The sequence below is a fragment of the Chrysochloris asiatica genome, unplaced genomic scaffold (assembly GCF_000296735.1).
Source record: "Chrysochloris asiatica unplaced genomic scaffold, ChrAsi1.0 scaffold00303, whole genome shotgun sequence".
NCBI classification, from domain to species: domain Eukaryota; kingdom Metazoa; phylum Chordata; class Mammalia; order Afrosoricida; family Chrysochloridae; genus Chrysochloris; species Chrysochloris asiatica.
This window is the reverse complement of record NW_006408821.1, coordinates 3,818-5,188: the sequence shown is the minus strand read 5'-3', so window position 1 is coordinate 5,188 and position 1,371 is coordinate 3,818. Positions and strand designations below refer to the sequence as shown.

At 37.6% G+C, this 1,371-nt stretch overlaps 1 protein-coding gene and 1 pseudogene across 1 annotated transcript in view; both read right to left on the bottom strand.

Annotated features, from left to right (window-relative positions):
- Positions 1–698, bottom strand: part of LOC102827859 (transmembrane protease serine 11E-like) — a 71,464-nt gene extending 70,766 nt beyond the window's left edge. The window contains exon 1 of the mRNA XM_006874818.1: positions 603–698. Within this exon, the coding sequence (XP_006874880.1) occupies positions 603–698 (96 nt within the window). The remainder of the gene's footprint in view (positions 1–602) is intronic.
- A 191-nt stretch (positions 699–889) lies between these two features.
- Positions 890–1,246, bottom strand: LOC102827484 (annotated as a pseudogene).
- Between the last annotated feature and the right edge of the window lie 125 nt (positions 1,247–1,371).

Here is a 1,371-nt window from a genome sequence, read left to right as displayed (position 1 = left end):
TAAGTTCTCTGCCAATGTGTGGTTGCAGCCATTTAAAAATTATCTTTAGCAAGATTTTACTTACAAGCAATATTAATGATATTTCGATGATTTCTGAATTCCGTTGGGTCACCTCTCTTTAGAATTGGCACAGATATGGATCTTTTCCAGTCAGTTGGCTAGGTAGCTGTCTTCCTAATTTCTTGGCATAGATGACTTTGTTGAAAGATTTCAATTAGCCAATGCCTTCAATGTACCTTGGACTTTTGCTTTAAGTATCATTGGCTCTTGATCATATGCTACCTCTTGAAATGGTTGAACATCAACCCTCTGCTATCAATTAGTAATAATCATATATACTGTAAAATAGTATATACATAGTAAAGTTAGTGATTGTACTGATCTTATTATTTTTGCTAAGCCATTTTATTTTCCTTGCATTCAGTGCAAAGAGATAAAACATAGTATGTAGAAAAATAGGTCCTCACTGTTATTCACGATAAAAAGGGTCTGCTTAATTCTTCAGGCTTAGGCCTATTTCACAATTGTTGTTGTTAAGTGCCATCGAGTTGATTCTGACCCACAGTGACCCTGTGTAGGGTTTCCAAGGAGCAGGGTTTCACAATAGGATCACTGAATGGTGCAAGTGCATCATTAACCATTTTGATTCTGATCCTCTCGAGAATCTCATCCATGGGAGCTGTGATAGACTGAACCATTTTTGTGATAGTCCCGCATCTCACTAAATAAGAAAGGACTCTAAACAAGGAAATATAATGATACATATAAGGATACAGTAGAAAAGAGGACCTTTTCTTGAGTACACAGATACAAGTACTCCTATGGTCTAGAGATTGCTGAATTGACATTTTTTTCTGGTAAAATGAAGGTACATGTAGAGTTCACTCAATTAAGAAACTTCCACAACTTGTCTGAATTCTTCAAATAATGGAGCAAGTTCCTTTCCTAGGGTGACAATTAGTCCTGTATTGGCATTGCTGCTGGCTATGAAATTTATCATCAAAGGTAACCAATTCAATTCAACCACCTGGTTAGTGTTATAGTAACAGATAATACTTCTGTTTTTTGTGAGTCCAAGTTTGCTGTCTTGGTTTGTTGCAAGGGTAAAAGTAGATACGAAGCGAAGTCTCAAAGCACGATCTGGAGCATTATCATTGGGCACTTTAATAACAGGAACCCCATCTCTAGCAGACATGACAAAAGCATGGAGTCCTTCAACACTTAGTAATTTTTTTAATACAGGAATCTTTTAGGCCATTCACTATGATGATCCCTTCTTTCTCTCCCACAGTTTCAATTTCCAAATCTGGGTGTTTGCTCCCAGGGATGCCTGGGTTCTCGTTGCTGTCACTTCAGGGGCAGCTTCAGAGG